The 21,907-nt window shown below is 35.1% G+C and overlaps 2 protein-coding genes across 2 annotated transcripts; one reads left to right on the forward strand and one right to left on the reverse strand.

Annotated features, from left to right (window-relative positions):
• Positions 1 to 12,991: 12,991 nt before the first annotated feature.
• On the reverse strand, positions 12,992 to 17,025 carry LOC132164708 (D-xylose-proton symporter-like 3, chloroplastic). Its single transcript, XM_059575260.1, has 14 exons — positions 16,714 to 17,025; positions 16,527 to 16,627; positions 15,992 to 16,070; positions 15,779 to 15,838; positions 15,610 to 15,676; positions 15,404 to 15,528; positions 15,201 to 15,302; positions 14,742 to 15,119; positions 14,562 to 14,609; positions 14,397 to 14,459; positions 14,205 to 14,285; positions 13,999 to 14,097; positions 13,580 to 13,717; positions 12,992 to 13,470 (listed from the first exon to the last, which is right to left on the reverse strand). Exons 1-14 carry the CDS (start codon positions 16,918 to 16,920, stop codon positions 13,336 to 13,338), a joined length of 1,683 nt encoding a protein of 560 aa, XP_059431243.1. The 5' UTR covers positions 16,921 to 17,025; the 3' UTR covers positions 12,992 to 13,335.
• Positions 17,026 to 20,821: 3,796 nt separating this feature from the next.
• LOC132164647 (uncharacterized) lies at positions 20,822 to 21,548 on the forward strand. Its single transcript, XM_059575189.1, has one exon. It carries the CDS (start codon positions 20,958 to 20,960, stop codon positions 21,330 to 21,332), a length of 375 nt encoding a protein of 124 aa, XP_059431172.1. The 5' UTR covers positions 20,822 to 20,957; the 3' UTR covers positions 21,333 to 21,548.
• Positions 21,549 to 21,907: the final 359 nt, after the last annotated feature.

Genomic DNA, 21,907 nt, shown 5'->3' on the forward strand with positions numbered 1-21,907 from the left:
CGGGGTGGGGGGTTCAAATTTTGATACTTCGAGTGACTTCGGAGTTTTGACCTTCAATCATATGGATTAGGATGCACTCAATTTGTTTAGGGTTCAACAAAACAATAAAAAAAATTTTACTTTTTATATCACATCTTTCACTTTTTATTATTATTCAAATAAAAAAAATAACTATAAAACAAAACTTTTTTCACTTTTTTATATCAAACATTCTTACTTTTTTTTCACATTAACTACAAACTACAATGTCCCAAAAAAAGGCTTTAACTTGAAAAAATAACTTTCATATAAAGATTTCTCATGTTACTGTCCGTAAATACCGTGGATCCAAGGGTGGAACTAGTGCTTTGCTTCGGAGGACAAAGTCTCGTCAAAATTTTTAATTTTTTACTCTTACATATCTTCATTTTTTTAGTTACGTTTCCCTCATCTCAAATTCTAATTCTGCCTTGTATTGATCCTAATATATAAGATTCACTTGTTCTAATAAATTTAAGACGGTCAAGTCACGTATTCAAACAAATTGATCTCATATAAACTATCATTCCTGCTCTCTTGTACATGATGTTTAAATTGCTAAAAATTTGTATAATTGTTAGGGGTGAACACCAATTTCAAATGCTCAGTAGAATTAATCTATCCCTTTTTGTGCAAATTAAATAGTCAAAGTAGCAGAATAATAATCAAACAACACACAAGCAAGACACCATGATTTTTATGTGGACAACCCTTCAATGCGAAGGTAAAAACCACGGGACCTAGTCCAGTCAAATCTTACACTATCAATAATAATGAGTTTACAATTGTCTTCCCTTGAGAAATATCTATAGGTTATCACCACATCAAGAATATATGCATTCTTGGATTAAACATAAATTTATCACCATAAAGTGGATTCCAACAAGAATAAAGAAATATCTCACCAAGTAAGTATTAGCAACCAAGCGACTGGAGAGGAAGTTCAACGATCGACACCAGTTAATACGTAGCACTCGTCCTCAGGAACAACATACTAAAATTTCATCAAGATCGGATCACAAACGACCTTCAATCTTTGACGGATGTAGTGAAGAAAAACATTTTTCTTCTCTTCTCTTTTCTCTCTCTCCATGCGCCACCACAGCTCTCCTTTCTTCTCCTTATTTCTTTTTGTCTTTTTGTCTCACAAAGATACTCGTAGGTGTTTTCCTTTTATATAGCAAACAAAAAGGTAACAACCATTTTGTTTACTAGTCCACATAGGTTGGTCCCCATATAAATAGGGGTGCAAAGGCCGGCGATTAAAAATCACCCACTAACTGCTATAACCGCCAACCGCCTAACCGTCTAACCGCATTAACCGCTATAACCGCCTAGCAGTTAGCGGTTATTGGGTCTACTAACCGCTAACCGCCTTTTTATATAATATATTTTTATAATTATAATTATAAAAATATTTATACAAATAACATAATCACTTGATCATTAAATCACAATTTTTTTAAAAAAATAATTAAATCACAATTTGAGTATTAATATATTATCACTATAATTTATATGATTATATCATATGAGATTGATCATTAAATCATTTGATTATATAATAACAAATTATACATATATAATATGACAAAACTCATAAGTATACTAATTCATACTAATACAACAATTAAATATTTAGAGACTTATTTCCAATGTATGTTATAAACTTATAAGTCTATATAAGTCTACATATGTATATGAATAATATAAATGTATAATATCAATACTTAATCATATGATTCAATGACAATTCAAATACTTTATTCAAGACTTCAAGTGAATCATATTATTAATGTACAATGATGATATGATTCGTATAATATCAAATTAAGTAATTGACATTGGATTAAACAATGACCAATGTGTTACTTATAAACACAATTTAAGTATTAATGTATTATCATTATAATTTTAGTAATTTATATATTATCACTATAATTGATATGATTATATCACATGATGACTTGATCATTAAATCATATGATTATATAATAATAAATAATACATATATAACATGACATAACTCATAAGTCATAAGTCTACAAGTTAATCATATGATTCATGTACAATGATAATCACAATTGATTCAATTGAATTAAACAATATATTACTTATAACTACAAGTCTACAATTTAATTAAAGCATTATTAGATACTTTAGGAATTTAGAATTTAGGAGTTTGAACATTACCATTTACCATTAGATATTAAGTTCAATTCAACGAAAAAAGATTATAAGTAAATATGATAAGAATTTAAATAATTAACCGGTTATGATTTAATATTTAAGGAAATTTTTTCAAAGTACAAGTAAATGTAAATTTTGGGTCAAATATTTTTGATTTTTCAATATGGGCTTTTTTTATATCAATTGGGCCCAAGAAGATATTAAAAATACAAGAAAAAAAAAACGAGGGTAAAAAAAAGCCCAAAAAAATAAGTCCAAAAAGCCAAAAAAAAAAAAAACCCAATTTTAAAAAAGCGGTTAGCGGGCGGTTATCTATTTCGCTAACCGCTAACCGTTAACCGCTAGGCGGTTAGCGGTTGCGGTTAGTAAAATCTACTAACCGCTAAGGCGATTACGGTTAGCGGTTATTGCCACTAACCGCTAACCGTAACCGTCTTTGCACCCCTACATATAAAGAAGGACCACCTCAACAAATCTCCCCCTCTCAATTATGTGGGGTGCTCCACCAAGCCTGCCACGCTTCTACATATTTCAAGCTTTTGCATAGGCAATGATTTAGTCATTATATCTAACCCATTGTATTAAGTATGAATTTTCTCAATCTGTAGCAGTTTATCCTCCAGTGCATCATGAATCCAATGACACTTAACATCGATATGTTTCGATTTAGAATGGAAAGTTGAATTCTTACTGAGATGGATGGCTTTCTCATTGTCACAGTAAAGCACATACCTCTCTTGTTGTAGACCCAGTTCTTGTAAGAACTTTTTCATCCATAACAATTCTTCAGCCGCTTCAGTGATGACAATGTACTATGCCTCTGTGGTAGACAAAGCAACACATTTCTGCAATCTAGATTGTCATGACACTGCTCTCCCAGAATAAGTAATCAGGTACCCTGAAGTAGATTTTCTGGAAGAAATATCCCCAACCATATATGCGTCTATAAACCTATCAAGCACCTGTTTACCACTGCCGAAGCACAAATATACTCTTGAAGTACTTCTGAGATACCTGAGAATCTATTTCACAGCTGCCCAATGTTCTTTGCCAGGACTAGAAAAGAACCGATTGACAACTCCAACAGCAAGAGCGATTTCAGACCTCATACACACTATGGCGTACATCAAGCTACCCACAGCTGATACATAAGGCACTTTCTTCATTTCAACTTTATCTTTCTTACTTGTATGACTTTGCTTTGAACTCAACTTCAAATGACCTGCAAGTGTAGAGCACGCTGGTTTTGCATTGCTCATGTTGAATATGTCTAATACATTCTCAATATAACTCTCTTATGATAGCCACAATTTTTCTTTCTTCCTATCACGAGAGATTTTCATACCAATGATCTGCTTTGCGGGTCCCAAGTCCATCATAGCAAAGGACTTACTCAACTCTTTCTTCAGTCTGTCAAGTTTACTAGTGTCACAAAAAACAATCAACATGTCGTCCACATATGGCAAGAGAATAATAAATTCTCCATTAGAGAATTTCTTCACAAATACACAATGATCTGATGTAGTTTTGTCATACCCATAATCAATCATAAAGGAATCAAACTTCTTATACCACTGTCTCGATGCTTGCTTGAGTCCTTACAAGCTCTTTTTTCAACCGACACACTAAATGTTCTTTGCCTTTAGTTGTGAACCCCTCTGGTTGCTCTATATAAATTTACACCTCCAATTCACCATGGAGGAAAGTAGTCTTCACATCAAGCTGTTTGATTTCCAAATTCATTTTGGTGGCCAAACCCAAAACAACTCTGATAGAAGACATCTTTACCACAGGTGAAAAAAATTTCATCAAAATCAATGCCCTTCTTTTGACCGAACGCCTTTACAATTAGTCGTGTCTTGTACCTTGGTTGTGATCTGTTTGATTCAATCTTGCATCTGAACACCCATTTATTCTTGAGTGCTCTCTTGCCCTTAGGCAATTCCACCAAATCATATGTGTGATTCTCATACAAGGATTTCATCTCATCTTGCATGGCTTCTAACCATTGATTTTTCTGTTCATATAGTATAACTTCTTGATAACTTTTTGGCTCTCCCCCATCAGAAAGTAACACATACTCATTAAATAAATACGTTTTAGAAGGCTGTCGGTATCTAGTAGATCTCTTCAACTGAATCTGGATGGTTTTGAAGAAGCTTGCTCTAGGTATTCTTCTGACTCCACACTATCAATTGTAGGCTCACCATTTTCACCAACTATATCAACCTCTTCTTCTTGTACATCTCCCATGTGTTCATTATGAATCACATGAGGAGGAATAACTGGATCCAAATCAAGAAGGTACTCACTGAGGGACTCTTCCTTTTTTCTGATCCAAGTCTTCAATGGTTTGATCTTCAAAGAAGAGGACATCTCTAATTCGTATGATTTTATTATTAACTGAATCCCACAATTTGTAACCAAACTCCTCGTGCCCATAACCCATGAAGATACATTGCTTGACTTTACTATCAAGCTTTGACCTCTCATCTCTAGGAATATAGACGAATGTTCTGCAGCCAAACACTCTTAAGTGCTCAAAAGAAACACCATTCCCTGTCCAAACCTTTTAAGAAATGTCACCATCCGAAGGAACTGATTGTAGTGACTCAAATAATCAATTAGGCTTAGGACAACTTAATTAGAAGGTTAATTGGGCTTTGGGTCACTAAGGACACCTAGAGGGGCATTTTTGAAATTTTGGATCTCAAAGCTACTGTAGACGAACGCTCATGTGGGGGACCACACACGAGCGCTCGCCTGACAATCATACACGAACGCTCGTGTGGGGACCAAGTCGAGCGCTCGTTGACTTTTTATTGACCGCTGGTTTTTACCCGCACGTGTCACATGCCACCTGATCCCTCTGAGCAACTGTACACGAGCGCTTGCTCCCTATAATACCACGAATGCTCGCCCCTTTCCTGTTATTCACAATTTTGCCCTCAGACTTTTTCCCTATAAATAGAACCCCACCCCATTCAATTTTTCCCACCCCAAAAGCTTAGAAAAATTCTATCATTTGGTTTTGTGAGAGTGGTGAGATTTTTGAGCACTTGAAGGAGTTTACTTGGAGGACTTGCTTGGTTGAGGTAATCCTTACCATTTCCTTGAGTTTCGTTCTAATAGCTTAAGTTTTAATATTGATTAGCGCTTCCACTTGCGTAGATTAATCTTACTGTTTAGAGACGTTGTTATAGTGTTAGGAAGCCTTTTGATAGCATAAGAGACCATTAGAAAGCTCAGGAAACAAATGGGTCAAATGAGGTTCTACTTGAAACTCACTGGACGAACGCTCGTCCCTAGGTCGAGTGCTAGCCCAGGACCAGTTCAGGGAATGGCCTTCTGGCCGAGTACCCGGTAACCCCTGTTTTCGAGCCTAGGGTTTATTGTGGTGGACTTAGGACTAATAGAAGGTTTTCCATAGATTTGGAGAGCCTGGAACCTTTAGAAGTATACTCGGAGAATCTAGTTGATCCAGGTGAATTTTAACTCACATAATGCTTGCCATTATTTTCTCACATTTGCACGTCTATTTTGTGTACCAAAACATGCATATTTACAAGTCTCTCAAAGATATATTTTCTGCTGCACATGAACTCTAGCTTTTGTGAAAAACGCCGTACTTAATATTAACGAAAGTGAGACTTGTAAAAAGCATGCATGTAAAATACAAACAAGATAAATTGCATCGTATGACATGGTACACCGGTACATGCGGGATAACGGCCACTAGCTTACTATACATGTTAACTTTATGGTCAAATGTGTGTTGTTATATGGGCCTTGAAACCAATGATTATTTCGTGATCGACGCAACCTTAACGGGCAGTCACTACAAGACAGACATCATTAGTGGTGTTGGCCACCCAATGTCGGACTCGGTCGTGCCACTAGTGTTATGGACGATAGCGTACAATATCTGGGGCACCGGTGTTATATTACAAGTCCATCGGGATAGCGTCAACCCTATTGAGAAGGGGTAATATCTCGGGTAGACCATACTGTTGAACTATCACAGTTACTCATGATTATAAGAACGCATCATATCTCTATATCACGCCTATGGAAAACTGTCATGGTTAAACTGTTGCATACTTTATTAAATCGAGTTTGTCACTAAACTCGTATGGGTATTATATGCATTAACATTCACTAAGTCTCTAAACTTACCCCTGTTTTTATGTTTTCCCCCTTCCATTACGTATAATTGCGCAGTTTAACTAGCTTAGACAAGGATGCCTTTGGATTCGACATGGGTGATTGCGCAAGACCTGATTTAAGTCATTTTTGAGAATATGGACTCTGAGTGGTTGAAGTCCATGTGGGATGATGGAGGAACCATCTGAGCTGACATGATCGAGATTATTATCACTTTAGTCTTGCTTAAGCTTAGGATTTGATATGTTGATCTTTTTTTAGATAATTATGTTATGGGATATAATCTTTTATTTTGATGATGGTCTGATGACCGATACATTTGGTGACTATCTTTATATTATGAGGTACTATGTTTACTCTGGTGTATGAATGTGTGGATGTTTTGTTACTACTCTCTATTCCTATAGTTTAGAAATCTTCCACTGAAGTCTCTCGCTTAGGAGAGGTTGTGATCCCTGAGTCTTGTCCCGTAAGGGATAGGACTGTGAGACAAACCATAGAGTTAATTACCAGTTAATTAACTTTCGGGCATTACACTGATGAAGAAAGATTTATCAAGTCAACTGCTGTCTTTATTGCCTCACCCCAAAAATGTTTAGCCAATTTTGCATGAAAGAGCATACACCTGATTCTCTCACATATGGTTATGTTCATTCTCTCTGCTATGCCATTATGTTGTGAAGTTTTGGGCAGTGTTTTCTCAAGCCTGATGCTATGGCTTTTGTAATACTCTTCAAACGGTCCTTTGTATTCACCATCATTGTCTGTACGGACGCATTTTAACTGCCTTCCGGTTTCTCTTTTAACCTTCACATGAGAGACTTTGAACACACCCAATACCTGATCTTTGGTATTCAAAGCAAAAACCCACACCTTTCTAGAGTGATCATCAATAAAAGTCACATAATAAAGTGCACCTCCTAGAGTTTTAGTGTTCGTAGTGCAAACATCAATGTGAACTAAATCAATAATATTAGATTTTCTTGATGAAGAAGATTTTTGAAATGAAACTCTTCTTTGTTTTTCAACAAGACAATGAGTACAAGGCGCTACTGACGTACTTTTATTATTAGGTAGGAGTTGTTCCTTGGCGAGAATCTGAAGTCCATTCTCACTCATGTGACCAAGCCTCTTGTACCATAGCTTAGTGGAGTTTTCATTCTAAACAACAATTGCATCTCCCTTGACTAGACTTGCATATGTCTTGTAGAGAGTATTAATCTTCTTTTCCTTAGCTAAGATAAGAGAACCCTTGCTCAGTTTTCACTGTCTACCTCCAAGGTAATTGTGGTAGCCTTCATCATCAAGTTTCCCAATAGAAATCAAGTTGAAGCGCATTTCAGGAATAAGTCTGACATCCTTGAGAATCAATTTGCACCCAATGTTGGTTTCTAACTGTATATCTCTCATGCCCATAATTTTACATTTTACTTCATTTCTCATCTTGACCCAACCAAAATCGCACTGATGTAGGAAGAGAAAAAATCTCTATATGGAGTAATATGAAAAGATGCTGATGTATCAACTACCCATATAGATTCATCACATGCGAGATTAGCATAAGCTTCATCAAAAACAAATACCATATCACCATCAGATGCAACTGCTACAGTGTCTTTTTCTTTTTGACGTTCTTCATCTTTTTCTTTCAACTGCTCCCTTTTTAACTTTCTACAATCTCTTCTTATATGCCCAATCTTGCCATAGTGAAAACATTTTATGTCTATTTTTTAGTAGAACTTTCCTCTTGACTTATCATGACTGTCATACCTGCGAGGTTTTTTGCTTTTACTTCTCCCCCGCCTTTCTATAACAAGTGCCTCTAAATGAAAAGAAATACCTTGCTCTTTTCTTATTGTCTCTCCATTGAACATGTTGTCTTTTATCATACACATAGTTATCAGAAAAGAAAAAACACAAGAGAGAACGGACTTGAGAAATTAGATTCAGAAAAGATACTAGTAGGCGGCTAACCCGCAACCCCAACTCCAGCGTTTTGAGATAGGTAAAATCATCTTATTGTAGGCCTTTGATTCTTGTGAGTATTTGATTCTTTATTGAATGGGTCTTGATGTTATATTTTTGTTATTGATTAGGGTAATAAATAGGGGTGTAGTCTATTGGGGTATAAAAGGAGTAAGTGTTTAGTATGGATTCAATTGAGTGACCATTGGCTGATGAATAGACTATATTAAATTGTAGTAATCACCGATGATGATCCATACCTGTAATCTACTGTAACTATTCTTACTTACTGAGAGTGATATTGATATTCAATAATACAGATCCTTGTAGTTTTATAAAATGTATGGCCTTTTGATTTAATGATTCAACAATGATTTATATTATCGAGAATCAATGGACTCTCACTACTTCACAGTTTTTGTAGTGCTTGCAGGAATGGACAATTAAGATAATTCTGTAGTTGTGATTAGAGGTTCATTCTTGAGATGTACAAAATATCAAGTAGGTGAAGTTTGTCTAGAATTCAGACAGTCGTGTAGATTTGTATAAATGCCTTGTTCGACATAGTTTTGGGTATTTTATATAAACAATAGTATTGTAGATGTATTGTTTTATATTGATAAATTAGAAGCTGTGGAATATTATACAGATTTCCACTGTGGGATTATTTAGATATATTTGTTGTTGCAGCGTAACACTCACTAATTTACAAGAAAGAGAAGAAGAGAAATATCGGAGTGTTACAAAAACCCTCCAATGCAAATGTATAAATTACTGGACTAGTCCAATTAAATCTTCCACTATCAACAATAATGAGTTTATAATTGTCTTCCCAAGAGAAATATCTAGAGGTTATCACCGCATTAAGAATACATGCATTCTTGGATTAAACATAAATTTATTACCCTAAAGTAGATTCCAACAATAATAAAGAAAGATCTCACCAAATAGGTATTAGCAACCAAGCGACTGGATATGAAGTCTAACAATCGACACTAATCAATATATAGCACTCGTCGTCAAAAATAACATACTAAAATTTTATCAAGATCATACCACAAATGATCATGGTAAACCTTTTCCTTCTCTAATGGATGCAGTGAAGAAAAACCTTTTTCTTCTTTTCTCTTTTCTCTTTTCTCTCTCCTTGCGCCGCCGCACCTCTCCTTTCTTCTCCTTATTTCTTTTTGTCTTTTTGTCTCACAATACACACGTAGGTGTGCTCCTTTTATATAGCAAACAAAATGGTTGCTACCCTTTTGTTTGCTAGTCTACGTGGGTTGGTCCCCACATAGAGAGGACCACCCCAACAATAATTTTTGCATTATTGTTGTCCTTTAAATTGAAACATATATAGCAAAAGGGTTGCTACCTTTTTGTTTGTCGTTTAATAAAGTTTATTGAAACATATTTTGTCCATTAAATTGGAAGCAAAGAATCAAGCATCGGTGCTAAGAAAAAGAGAAATGCTTGCATATGGACGAATCATCATAAATTATTAAATCTTGTTCTTCACGTTATGTCAAATATTCAGGAGAAGGACTGAGGTAGTAATGTAGCCGGACAAATTGAGTTGTAGTGTATACTTTGTAAATGAAAAGGGTTAAATACTAAAAATTTCCCCAAGGTTTCACTTCTTTATTTTTTTTCTCTTCTAAGGTTTGATTTTTATTACAGGAGGTACCTGTGGTTTTGATAAATACCAAATTGGTCATTCTATTTGACTTAACGGAAATCAACGCCACTAACAAATAGACCAATTAAAATTTGACACCTGACATAAGTGGTCATGTCATTAGTTATGACGTGGCCACCTAATTAAATTTAAAAAAAAAAATTAAAAAAAAAAAAAAAAATCTACGGCCACCCCCTTTGGCCATGGGGGTGGCCCAAACCTCCCCTAAGGTGCCAAGAGGGTGGCCGAAACCACCCCCAAACGGTGCAAAAGACATTAATGCCCATAATTGTTTAAGATGACAATGCAATAAGTAAGGTCAAAGTAGTAAATTGATCCGTTCAAAAGACATTAATGCCCATAACTTTTTGAAGATGACAATGCTATAAGTAAGGTCAAAGTAGTAAATTTTGCATGAAACAAAATTTCACTAATCCTGTGATATCGGGGCTTGTTATATATAGCTTTAAGGATAACATAAGAAAAGGTATTCTCTTGTTCATTATTAAATATAAAGATTTTAATATTATTTTGCTGGATTTTTATTATGGAGAAAACTATGCACTATATCGACTGTCATATTGTTTCAATTTTGTTTGATGCCTCTAAACTCTTATAAGTATGAATTTTTTTGTTGCTCATTTATGTTATGCACTTGGTTATTATTGTCATTCAATTTAATTAGCATTATATTATTAATTTGCTGACAATGCAATATAAACTACTATATTTTCATTGGTCCTCATTCCCGCTTTGACCTAATCAATATATAAGAATTCTTGGTTTCATCTGTGCATGCTACATGAATTTGTAAGCGTTGTTGTGCCATTATAGTATACAAATAATGTACCACGCATGTAAACCCAATGACAGAAATTAGCTACAAACTAGAAATGATTCGTCTGTAGTTAACTCTTACGGACCGATGTCATAAATTCAAAAATTCGAATTTTGATCATTCTTTTGGGATGGCATTTGGTGGGGCAGGGTATGCTTTGAGTTATCCTTTGGCAGAAGTGTTGATGAAGAATTTAGATGTCTGCATAAAGACGTATCCAACATTGTATGGGAGTGATCATATTTTGCAGTCCTGTATAGCTGATTTGGGAGTCTCTTTGACCCAGGAAATGGGGTTTCATTTCAAAGTAATTGAATCATCTGATTTCACATTATTTCTTTTTTCCCAAGTTTCTGCTCCTTCCATGTCTACCACTAATTCAATCTCAAGAGGTGATAGCTTATAGTGCCCCTAAATTTCAATTATTTTGTAGGAGATTCTGATTTAAACGAAATAAAGTTGTTTATTCACTCATATATTTATGAGCATTGGGCATATAACATATTTACATGTTTATCATTTGAGATTATTATTCATAATATACATATAAGTGGTCCATAAATTGCATTGAATATAAGTCATCGTGTGATTAATGAGATTATCACACAAAATATCTTACACCATAAACATTGCAGTTTACAATTTAATGTTTGCAGCTAGTAATAGGATTTAATGTGTTTAAGCAAATACAAATGCACTAAACGGACTACCAGAGTTGTCATTCCTTTATAATACTATCAAAAGGAATTATGTAAAACTTCAAAAGGTATTACTAAATTGATTCTAAATCCTAAGATAATCGCAAACTCAAATATAAAGTGAAGGACACTTTGATGCATTAGGAGTAAAACCTTTATTGTGGTCGAAATTCTCGCTACGTTGGATAATCACATATAGTATTGTAGGAACTCCATCCTCAATAAGGAATCAAAGTCCTAATGGGTTGTTTTTGGTGTGGGTTTCAGACTGGACAGTGACGTAGAGAGAAGTGGAAAAAATAATTAAAAATAATATTTAGAGAAAGTAGATAGGAAATAGATAGTATGTTGAAATTTGTATTAAAAAACTTAAAGCTAAATGAAAAAGGGTGTATTTTGAGTCTAGAGTTGCTCTTATGCGTTGTAGTTTCAAGAATCTATTAACATAGATTTGTGTGTGTTGCTTGCCCTATTTCTCACTATAATAGTCAGATGAATGAGACTGAATGCATTAAATAATTATAATGGATATAATTTGAGTGTCAAAATGATGATCAATGGAACTTTACAAAATCAATACGGTGTTAGCAGGGTGATTCGTCATAATTTGGGTTACAAGGCCCGAAATCATAAGTTTATCAGATTAATCTTCCTATTTAAACTGGTTCTTTTTTATTTTATTTTTTCTGCAAAATCTGATTTTGATCTTTGAATTTGGGATCTTTGGAATCTAAGAGGTCCAACCCAGAGCTCCAAGCAAATGGATTTTGATCCATAAATCGGGTCCATAAATGATGTAGGACAGCCCACCCGAGCACCTCCCCGAGATGATATTTCTACATTACCCGAGCACTGTTCAACAGAGCAATGCTCAGCCAAGCACTGTTCACCCGGGCATCACATCCAAGCGTCTCTACTCCCGAACATAAAACCCCGGGAATCAAACTTTCTGACATCTAACAAAGCTGCCAGAAGGAATAATGTCAAAAATGGGCGGCAATGTCAAAGCTGGAAAGGCCGGAATTAATGTCAAAACCAAGGTCTGACAGCAGCAAGAAATAATATCAAAACCGACCCTGCCAACACCATGCACCAATGAGAAGCTTCTGCCGGTTAAAAAGAAACGGTAAGGAGCCAGTGCCGGATTAGGGGAGCCAATAGCAGGCTGCCATTGTTCGGGCCAAGATTATTTTAATATTTCTTTAATAGTTTATTATTTTCTTTGCCTATAAATAGTAGGACTTGTAAACAATTTTCACAACGCAACTTCTATCAATTCGCTCAATTTTCTCTGAGGAGAACTTATCCTACAATCTACAAATTGTGTTGTGTGTCAATTTGCGGATTGAGCACTAATTTATCAGGTTAGGAGCTGAAGCTCCTAACCTTTTGGTTACCAAGTCTTCCGCCACGTCAAGAAAGAGCACTAAAAACTCCAGCTAGTTAATCTCCTAAGTCAGAACAGATTTCTTTTGTTTCTCTTTCTGCCTTTTGACTATATCAAGTAGAGTATTTAATCTCTGGTTCACACCCACCAACATTCTAATCCAGTTAACAAAAGCCCAGTAGTATTCTAGCTGAAAAGCCATTACCTGAAGTTGCAACTTCTTGATGAGCTTCATTAATGTACAATAATCAGATTGCTTTTATGAAATGGTAAGATAGATAGGTTGATGAAGTTTCAAGGAGATGATCTTCCAATGCCATGCCAGGATACAAGTCTACAGAGAAACCAAAATTCTTGGCGTATTGGAAGCTCACCTATTCATTTCGACAGATATGAGCTTTCACTTCGAAATTTTGGTCTCAATCTCTTCCAAGCTCAAACCTTTGGTCTCTGGGACAACGAGCACTACAAACACAAGTGACAACAAAGCAATAGCCCCGAAAAGAAGGAAGAGGTTTTCCGCTCCTAGAAGCTCCTGCAATATTTAGCAGAACTCCATATTCAATCAATCACAGGAGAATGAAAACTATGAAGAATGAGATACCAGCTTTGAAAGAAATGGATTGATAAAAGCAAATCAATACCTTCAATGGTAAGAAAGCAAAGGTCACAAGGGCATTTGAACCAAAGTTAGTAAGAACTGCTAGACTGATCCCTCGCCCTCTTGTCCGGATTGGGAATATCTCCGACACCATAAGCCAACTGATCGGCCCAAATGATATCTGAAAGCCCATTCAAAGAACAGAAATCTAATAATGAATCAAAATTCCCATCAACTGTGTCAGGAAGAAAAAATTGTCACTACTCATCAGGTATTAACTGCTTTCCCTTTCATTTTTCTTTCTTTTTCCCAGAAAATTCTAGAACTCAAGGTAGCTCTCTAACATAGAAATTTCTATGGATGTTAGAAAATGAAATTCAGCCACGATAGATGTGCTCCTTATTGTTATATTCGAAAGAAATAGTGCAGTAAATTCCAACATTTAAAAGAGAAAATGGTTACCTGGTAGCAACCAACATAGAGAAGAAGACCAGCTACAGCAACAAAAGGGAATCCTCCAAGAAATTTATAATAAGCAGAAAGTAGAAGTAAAGAAACAGCCTGTGGTAATTTAAAGAAAAACATAGTCAAGCTTTCATCATGTTTTTTATAAATGAACATTAAATAATGCATGATACGTAGCAGATTGATAGTCATTTGATGCATACAATGCCGCTGACACCTCCAATTAGCAGGGGTCTTCTCCCAAGATTATCTACTTTTAGGATAGCTATCCATGTCATCAGTAACTGAAGAAGGAAAACAATCACAAATGAATCATTATTAGCATTACCAGGAGGTATTAAGGCAGGGAGACTCTTTCCCTCATGTTCCAAGACTTCAAAGATTATTAAACATACTTTGAACAAACCAATTACAACTGAAACTCGGGTAGCATCAGAGGCCGCAGAGAATCCAGCAGTCTTGAATATTAGAATCACAAAGAATATCATTACGTTAGGAAAAATGAGATAAAGGGATAGCATTTTATCCAAAGAACAGATTTGAGTTCAACCATGACGTACCTGAAGTATTGAACCTGCATAATATAGAACACTTGGCTGCCCAGTTATCTGTCACAGTCAGGTGGTAAATTGGCTTACCAACAAGAAAAAAATCGACATTTCTTCATTACATGCTTGTTTGAACTTGAGTTTAAAGATAAGTGTAAAAAGAAATTCATAGCAGCAAAAAGGAAGAAATACCTGTTGAAAAAGGACCAAACCTCCACCGATTAGAAAGGCTTTCAAACTTGGGCCTTGAAAAACCTCCAAGAAACTGCCCTCAGATTCCTGATCCTCATATGCATATTTCAATGACACAAAGGTGTCTTCTATTTGCCTCTCAGACAATTTGTCACCAGGAGGACGGCCCCTTAGTTTGCTCAGGGCAATTAAGGCCTTCTCTTTGTAATCTTGTAAAGACCCTTTATCTTGAACAGCCCTAAGAAGTAACCAGCGTGGAGATGGTGGAAGACTCCACATGCCTAGTCCCATAATTAAAGCAATTGATGCACTAACTCCAAACATGTAACGCCACCCTCCAACTACATCAACCTGAAGGCTTCCAACGAAATAACCCAACTGCAGAAAATTTCATTTTCTAGCTCAGTTTATTTCAGACAAGAAAGTGAACATAGAGAATAATATAAGAGTAAAGAGTACCAGAATTCCCAGAACTATGAAGAGTTCCTTCAAAGATACTAGAGTTCCACGAATCTGAGATGGGCAAGTTTCTGCAATATAGAGAGGAGCCCCATGCATAGCCTGCCAAATTAACTCACTTATAATAAGGTTAGAGCATGACTAGGTACATAATAGCAGCTAAGACTGCAGAAAAGAAGAGGGGGAGTTTCAAAGAATCCCACCAAACCAATACCAAGGCCATAGAGCAGCCTTCCTATTAAAAGGACACCAAGGCCTGGAGCATAGGCAGTGATCAGACCACCAAGCGCATATAGCACAGCTGCTATGATAAGTTCTCGCCTCCTCCCTTTACGAGAAAACCCATTATATTGGAAAGAAAATCATAAAAAGAGCCCCAAAATTCAGGAACGACTAAATAAGGACATACCAAGGAAGTCTGCAATTGGGTAGACAAGAATAGAACCAAAAAGAGCTCCATAAAGTGAACCACTGACCTGTATTCAATTCAATATTAAAAGAATAGATTGAACATAAAACAAACTGCAAGTATCCAGAAAAATGGCAGAAGTAATGTAACTCTGATCCTCGAACCATACCACAAGTCCAAGCTGAATGGCCGAAATGTTGAACCAAGTTGTTCCACTGAGCTCAGGTGACTAACAATCATCATTGTAACACAAACAAAAAATGTATATGCTTAAATGGGCTGTATAAGACACCTAAATGAATCGGTGGTTATCAAAACAACAAGAAAGATTACTAAAGCAAATTAAATATATAAGAAAGAAGTCAATAAACAAAATATGCACCTGCAATGAGATGGTAGCACCAGAGGTGGCACCAATGTCATACCCAAATAACAAACCTCCCAAGGCTGGAAACAAAAACCTAAAATTGCAGGAACAAAGTTAAATTTAGCCAATGATTTATTTATCTTTTCAGAGAAACATATTCACACTAAAACCTCAGTCACGAATCTTTTCTTGATTCAACCTATTTTCTTCAAATTCAAAACAACGAAGATATAAATCCCACTACCATGAATTAGGCATGGTTAGCTAGAACTTTTTAAGTACTAATCTTGCTTTCACACCAAAACTAAAACAGAGTAATTCAATATGGTAATCAGGTATTCAGGTTGAAGGTCCAATTTTTTGATTGCATTCACACATCCTGAAAACCATAGCTTGAAATAAACAATAACAAATAAATGACAATGTTATCACATGCGATTCAAGAGCTAACCAAAAGTATGGGATTTTAGATACCCGTCAAATTCATCCAAAATACAGAATACCCATTATCAAAAAGACATGAAATGAAGAGAAAGAGGTAGAGACGCACGGCAAAATCACAGAAGACCAAGCAAAATCTTCCTGATACGTTGCGTCAGAGGCAAGCGACTCATCCTCTTCCCCAGAAGCATACTCTTTCTGTACTCCCACCTGCCCACCAAACACAAAAACTATCACCCAACAAAACATAGAAGCAACAAAAAAAAAATTCCAAATGGGAGATTTTGAGTGCTCACATGGAATCTGAGTCGACGGCCAGAAAGCAAAGGTAATTTTGAGAAAATGGGAAATTTGGCCTTGAAATGAGCGTTGCAAGTTGAACATGATTGTGTGCTAATTTGGGTGTAAGAGATGAGAGCTTGTGATGGCTTTGTCCGCCGAGTTGGGTGTGACAGTGAGAGCTTGAGGTTGAAGAGAGGTGGAGTTGAGGCACTGCAAGCCATACCAGGCAGTTTGACTGAAGTGGATGATCAAGGAGTAACGGTTTGATGGCTCCCGCTTTATCTTATTCTTTCGTGTTGGGGGGTTTTTGTGGTCAAATTTTGATACTTCGAGTGACTTTGGAGTTTTGACCTTCAGTCATATGGATTAGGTTGCACTCAATTTGCTAATAATTTTGGCAACACATGTAAGAACATTAAATTCTTTTGAGAGCAAATTGTGAGAGCCCATATGAGATTCCGATAAGGATTTACAATAATTACCTGTCGAGTATAAGAGATATTATGTACAACATGTAAACTCAGATAATTGAGCAGTTCAAAATTTATTTAGACAAATAACTTTCATATAAAGGTTTTTTTCATAGTAGTATCGATAAATATTGTGGATCCTAGGGTGGAACTGCCAGAGCATCTTTAATAGAAGTAGGCAAAATAGCTACTGAAAAAGTACAATTTTTTATTTTAGCTACTCATTTTTTCATACACACTCCAAATATTCTCTATTCTACTATCTATTTTCTTTAAATATTATTTTGCGTGAAAAAGGTTGTGAAAGAAATAAGAGGAGATAGAGGGTAAAAGGAAGAAAGGAAGAAAAAATAATAATAAACAAAGTTTATAGTATGAATAGTGAATACGCTAATCAACCTATTTACTATTCATACTAGAAGAAAAAACTGCAAAATAGCTATTCTGTTTGAAAGGTAAAAAGGCTAATAATAGTTAAATCTGACTATTATAAAAGATTTACCTATTCTCTTGGAGATACTCTTAGCTTGAGAGAACAAAAGTCCCCCCAAAATTTGAAATTTTTTATCCTTAAAATCTTCATTTGTTAATTACGTCCCCTCATCTCAAATTATGATTCTGCCCCTGTATTGATCCTAATGTATAAGATTTATTTGTTTTAATAAATTTATGACTGTCAAGTCATCTATTCGAACAAATTGATCTCATATAAACTATCATTCCTAGTCTCTTGTACATGATGTTTAAATTACTAAAAATCTATGTAATTTTTGCATTATATGTGGTTTAATCATGTTTATTGAAACATACTCTGTCCTTTAAATTGGAAACGTACAACTCACTTGTTTTGGAAGCAAAGAATCAAGAATCAATGCTAAGAAAAAGGGAAAGGCTTGAATATGGACGGATCATCATAAATTATTAAATCTTGTTCTTCACGGTAGGTCAAATATTCAGCCTCTCCTGTATAAGGAGTGAGGCATATTGTAATGTAGCCGGACAAATTGAGTTATAGTGTATATTTTGTAAAAGAAAAATGTTAAATACTATAATTTTATTTAATAATCAATTTAGCAATACTGACATGACTTTCTGTAATCATTTGAATTTTTTTTTTATTTAACGATGATTGTGAGTATCACATCAGCATTGTTGGATAAATGTTCAATAGAATTATAACAACTAACATTGCTTTCTATAAAAATGTGTCTGATAGTAGAGACGAACGGGGGATCGATCACCATAGAAAGAAATTATGGTCGTTTGATAAAGGGTTTTGTTGTTAATTTTTTGTTTAAACAATAATATAAAGAAAAAATGAGTTTAAATTTTTTTAGAGAAAAAAGTGAAAGAAATTGTTTAGTAATAATTTTAACTCTCTTTTTTTTTTTTTTTTTTTTTTTTAGAAATAAAAATAAAGAAGGAGATAGCTAGTTGCTAAATGGCTTATAAAGAGGGAGATAGCTAGTTGCTAAACGGGCCACCACTTCTGCCACATAGTTTCCGTTTGGCATTGGCCTGTTAGTGTTTAGTGGTGTATTAATGTAGCAAAAATTAATAGATGTAAAAATAGTAATAATAATAATAAGAAGAAGAAGAATGTTTGAAATGGAAAACTGAAAAAATTTTATTTTGTAGTGATTTTTTTATTTGAATAATAATAAAAATTAATTGACATGATGTGAAATGAAAAAATGTTAAAAGTTTAATTGTTTTTTTTTTTTGTTAATAACTTTTTTGGTACCTGGATTTTAATATTTTTATTTTTTTCGCCTAGATTTTAAAAAATAAAAATCTAGTACCTCAGATTTTAGAAAAGAGAAATATTAGGTGTTCTTCTAGTGTTCTCCTAGTGTTCTCTCAACTGTGATGTGGCTTTTAAAATTATTGTTAAATTTAAGATTATCATTATTGACTTTTAATCTATTGATAATTTTAAAAGTCACATCACAGTTGGGAGAATATTAAGAGAACAGTAGAAAAATACCAAACATTTTCCTTTTGGAAAAGACCAAATCACCACCTCCAGTTTGAAAAATTCTATGGGGGTGATGATTCGGTCATTTTCAAAATCTGAAGTACTAATTTTGTCATATTTTAAAACCTAGATAAAAAAATTAAAACAATCTCAAAACTCAACTACCAAAAAAGTTATTAACCTCTCCCACCCCACTTTTTTTTCTTTTTTTTTATGAATAGTTACTATCCATGTTCAAATTAGTGGCTGTTGCCAAACACAGCCATAAATATCTTTTTTCCTCGTTTCCTTACCACAGGTCCACACGGAACCCGCCGACACTCGCACCGATTTTTATTGGAGAATGAATAGTGCGTGATTCCCTGACTTGGAGTCATCTTTTTCGTTTTTCAAAGATTTTACACATCTCTTTATCAATTATAAGAAAAAGGTATTCTCTTGTTTCATTATTAAATATAAAGATTTCAATATTATTTTGCTGGATTTTTATTATGGAGATAAGTATGAATTTTTGTTAATCATTTTTGTTTAATCTCGTACCATTTCATCTATATTTTATCATATTGAGCTGTTATGCACTTGGTTATTATTGTCCTTCAATTTAATTAGCATTATATTATTAATTTGCTCACAATGCAATACGAAAACTATTATTATATTTTCATTCGTCTTCATTTCTGCTATGACCTAATCAATATATAAGAATTTTTGGTTTCATCCCTACACGCGACGTCAATTTGTAAGCGTTGTTGTGTCATTATGAGTATAACTTCTATAAAGAAAGTGGTGTTTGTCCTCACCAATAAGAAGCTATCACCTAAAATTATTGTACAAACCCAAATAAAAACAAAAACACTAAATTATTTGAGTTTATTCAATTTTTTTTTTATTTTAAGAATATGGGAAGGGCGAAAGTGACCGCGCGAGCCACTCGCAATCCATTTGTGGTGGACGGCGAGCCACCCCCATGGGATGGGGTGGCCCAACCCATGTGGGTTGCTCGCAAGGCCATCCCAGCCTTCTGCACAATCTTAAAAAAAAAAAAATAAAAAAACTATAATAATCTAGTATTTTAGTGCTTATTTCATTTGGTGCAATAATTCTATGTGATCATTTTCTATTAGTGAGCACCAACTCCTTATAGAAGTCGCTCTCGTGCCATTATAGTATACTAATGTACCACGCATTTAAAACCCATGACCGAAATTAGCTACAAACTAAAAATGATTCATTTCGTATATAATTAACTCCTACAACCGACCTCATAAATTCTAAATTTTATTTATTAAAAAAAAAAAAGAAAAGAAAAGAAAAGCGCATGATGAGCTGGAAACGGTTTGATTGGTCTCAGGTGTGGGTGTGTGTACACAATTATTCAAAGAAAGACAATTAGCAGCGGTAGCTGCTAATCATCTTTCTTTCAAAAGTGGGAGAAGAGTACGGACAGGCGTTACACACACGCTCTCTCGGCCTTTCCCCCTTCCTTTCCGGGAGGAATTGAAAAAAACGCCTGAAGACATAAAATAAAATAAAAAAGCCCTCTAGAAAAACTATTGTCCACACAAAATGGGGATAGAAAGAGCATGGCTCTGTAAAAATAAGCATATGACCGTTACTTTTACCTGCCATTCAAAATCGAATTTTGCCGTTTTTGACTCTTTTAACCGACCCCATACTTTCCGCTTTACTCAAGAAAAGGTCGTCATTTTCCACCATCTCTTTTAGCTTCTTATTCCGATCCCACAGCTTTTTTGAGTTATTCAAGATCCCATGCAAATTCACAAATCAACAAATTCCTAATCAACCAATAATGGATACCGCTAGCAGTATTGGCTCTGCTCAGAGAGAAGTCAAGCCCAAAGCAGGGAAGGCCCCCACCAGGCTACAGAAGCACGCCCCGGCATCTCTTCAGCTTGATAAGATTCCCGCCACCAGCCCTTTCTCTGGCGCCTCTGGTGAAACTCCAAAGGCGATTCCTTTGCTGTCGCCGCTCGTTCTATCCCCGGAACCATTGCCGGAGACGGTGGAAAAAAGGTTGTCGGAGAGCGAGAATGGTCATGAGAAGAGAAGTCTGTGCTCACCAGCAGGAGGGTGGAAACATCCGGCCGTGGCCACCTTCACCGAGCCGCCAAACCTGCTTGCTCTGCTTCAATCACAATGCGTACTGGTGGACAATGTGCAGTGACATTTTGGTGCTACAGCTGTATATTGATTAATGTTCTTCTGATCAATCAGTATTTTTGTCGTGGTAGGTTTGTCAGTTTTGACGTTGCCGGTGTCTGCAAATAGGGATAATTTCCTCCCTATATATCCACCATTTTTCTGCTTCTTTTTATTGCATTTTCTTGAAGATGGCATGCTTGTCGTCATTGATTTCTGCGAATGTTTCTAATGATGTCAGTATGTGATAGATTGTACGTTTTTATTTCTCCCTTTAATGTATATCTCTTTCTAACAAAACCATTTTTTTTTTTTTTTGTCATTTCTTTTTGGTCGATTTCTATGAGAAAACCAGTGAACAGATAATTTTAGAAATAAAAGAGTTTTTTTTTTTTTTTTTTCTATGGAAAATATTATTAACATGAGATCCTGCAATTTTGATTTTTAAGGGAAACTTTCTCCTACAAGCCTTGCACAAGAAACCAATCAATAAAAAGGATCCTTCCGGCAGTTGTCATTTCTTCTTTTTTTTCTTTTACATATTTCATTCAAAATAAAAATAGTTCTAACATTCCAGAGCATAACGTTCTTACATAACAT

This window comes from Corylus avellana, chromosome ca10 (genome assembly GCF_901000735.1).
Source record: "Corylus avellana chromosome ca10, CavTom2PMs-1.0".
Classification (NCBI taxonomy): domain Eukaryota; kingdom Viridiplantae; phylum Streptophyta; class Magnoliopsida; order Fagales; family Betulaceae; genus Corylus; species Corylus avellana.

Excerpts from the sequence above, each read along its gene's own strand:
- LOC132164708 (XM_059575260.1), bottom strand. The coding sequence starts at position 16,920 with ATGGCTTGCAGTGCCTCAACTCCACCTCTCTTCAACCTCAAGCTCTCA. Across the intron at positions 15,529-15,609 it reads CCCAATTGCAGACTTCCTTG|GGAGGAGGCGAGAACTTATC; the intron begins GTATGTCCTTAT and ends TTTCTCGTAAAG. Across the intron at positions 14,610-14,741 it reads GTTTGGTCCTTTTTCAACAG|ATAACTGGGCAGCCAAGTGT; the intron begins GTATTTCTTCCT and ends TGACTGTGACAG.
- LOC132164647 (XM_059575189.1), top strand. The coding sequence starts at position 20,958 with ATGGATACCGCTAGCAGTATTGGCTCTGCTCAGAGAGAAGTCAAGCCC.